At 54.1% G+C, this 1,971-nt stretch overlaps 1 protein-coding gene across 1 annotated transcript; it reads right to left on the minus strand.

Annotated features, from left to right (window-relative positions):
• Window positions 1-21: 21 nt before the first annotated feature.
• Window positions 22-1,450, minus strand: LOC113979958 (spectrin beta chain, erythrocytic-like; the record flags this gene model as incomplete). Its single annotated transcript, XM_027707234.1, has 2 exons — window positions 22-195; window positions 1,264-1,450. Coding segments are annotated over 2 exons (361 nt in total), but the record flags the coding sequence as incomplete, so codon positions are not given.
• Window positions 1,451-1,971: the final 521 nt, after the last annotated feature.

Genomic DNA, 1,971 nt, shown 5'->3' on the forward strand with positions numbered 1-1,971 from the left:
CCCCCCCCGGCGCGGCGGCACCTGGAAGCGGAGGATGATGGTCCAGATGAGGCCGAGGGTGAGGCGGTGGTTGCCGTCCACGATGTCGTGGGAGCCGACGTTCTCCAGGTGCACCCGCTGCTCCTTGAGGAACTGCAGCGCCTTGTCCACGTTCTCCAGGGAGTGGATCCGCATCCGGCCCCGCGTGGGCTTGGGCTGGGGGGACATGGACACCCCCGACATCGGAGACAGCCCGGGACAACCCCGCGGTGATGAAGATGAGGATGAGGATGATGTTGATTGGGTGACAGTGATGATGTTGTTGATGAGGAAGTTGATGATGACAAGGTTGATGATGATGATGTTGATTATTTGATGATGATGATGTTTATGTTGATGAAGATGATGTTGATTTGATGATGATGAAGATGATGATGTTCGTGTTGATGATGATGATGTTCATGGTGATGAAGATGATGTTGATTTGATGATGACAATGATGATGATGATGATGATGACGTTGATTGGGTGACAGTGATGATGTTGTTGATGATGAAGTTGATGTTGACAAGGTCGATGATGATGATGTTCATTATGACAATGTTAATGTTGATGATGATGATGATGATGATGTTCATGTTGATGAAGATGATGATGTTGATTTGATGATGATGAAGATGATGATGAAGATGTTCATGTTGACTTGACAATGATGATGTTGATTTGATGATGATGATGTTCATATTGAGTTGATGATGATGATGATGTTGATTTGATGATGATGATGATGTTCATATTAATGATGATGATGTTGATTTGATGATGATGAAGATGATGATGATGATGACCCCTCACCAGGCTCTCCCCCGAGAGCACCTCGAGCAGGCGGGTGAGCACGAAGCTGATGATGATGATGACAACAATGACAATGTTGATGATGATGATGATGATGATGACGACGATGGTGAAAATGAAGATGAAGAAGATGATGATGATGAAGATGATGATGACGATGATGAGCCCTCACCAGGCTCTCCCCCGAGAGCACCTCGAGCAGGCGGGTGAGGACAATGATGATGATGATGATGACGATAATGATGAAAATGAAGATGAACAAGATGAAGATGAAGATGAAGATGATGATGACCCCTCACCAGGCTCTCCCCCGAGAGCACCTCGAGCAGGCGGGTGAGGACATTGATGATGATGATGATGACGATAATGATGAAAATGAAGATGAACAAGATGAAGATGAAGATGAAGATGATGACGATGACCCCTCACCAGGCTCTCCCCCGAGAGCACCTCGAGCAGGCGGGTGAGCACGAAGCCGTCCCTCAGGTCGCTGTAAAGGTCCCCGACGCGACAGGACGCCCGCGCCAGGTGGGCGTTCACCCACTTGGTGAAGGTTTTCTTCTGCACCGCGTCCCTCTCGTCTGGGGGGGCACCGGGGTCACCCCAAACCCACCCCCTGGGACCCCCCGGCAGGTCCCACCCAGCCCATGGGGACCCCCCGAGGTCCCGTGGTCACATCCCCCTCAGGGGACCCCCAAAGACACCCCTAAGCTCTGGGGGGCTCCCCAAACCCACAGGGGACCCCCAAAGACACCCCTAAGCTCTGGGGGGCTCCCCAAACCCACAGGGGACCCCCAAAGACACCCCTAAGCTCTGGGGGGCCCCCCAAACCCACAGGGGTCCCCCAAACCCCCCCTAAACTCTGGGGGGCTCCCCAAACCCACAGGGGACCCCCAACCCTCCTAAGCCCCAGGGGTGCCCCCAGACCCACAAGGGATCCTCCCAATGCCCAGGGACCCCCAAAAGCCCCAGGGGGGCTCCCCAAACCCACAAGGGACCCCCAAATCCCCCCTAAGCTCTGGGGGGCCCCCCAAACCCACGGGGGACCCCCAAATCCCCCCTAAGCTCTGGGGGGCCCCCCAAACCCACAGGGGACCCCCAAATCCCCCCTAAGCTCTGGGGGGCCCCCCAAACCCA

Source organism: Neopelma chrysocephalum, unplaced genomic scaffold (assembly GCF_003984885.1).
Source record: "Neopelma chrysocephalum unplaced genomic scaffold, ASM398488v2 Primary Assembly neopelma1_90935, whole genome shotgun sequence".
Taxonomy (NCBI): Eukaryota; Metazoa; Chordata; class Aves; order Passeriformes; family Pipridae; genus Neopelma; species Neopelma chrysocephalum.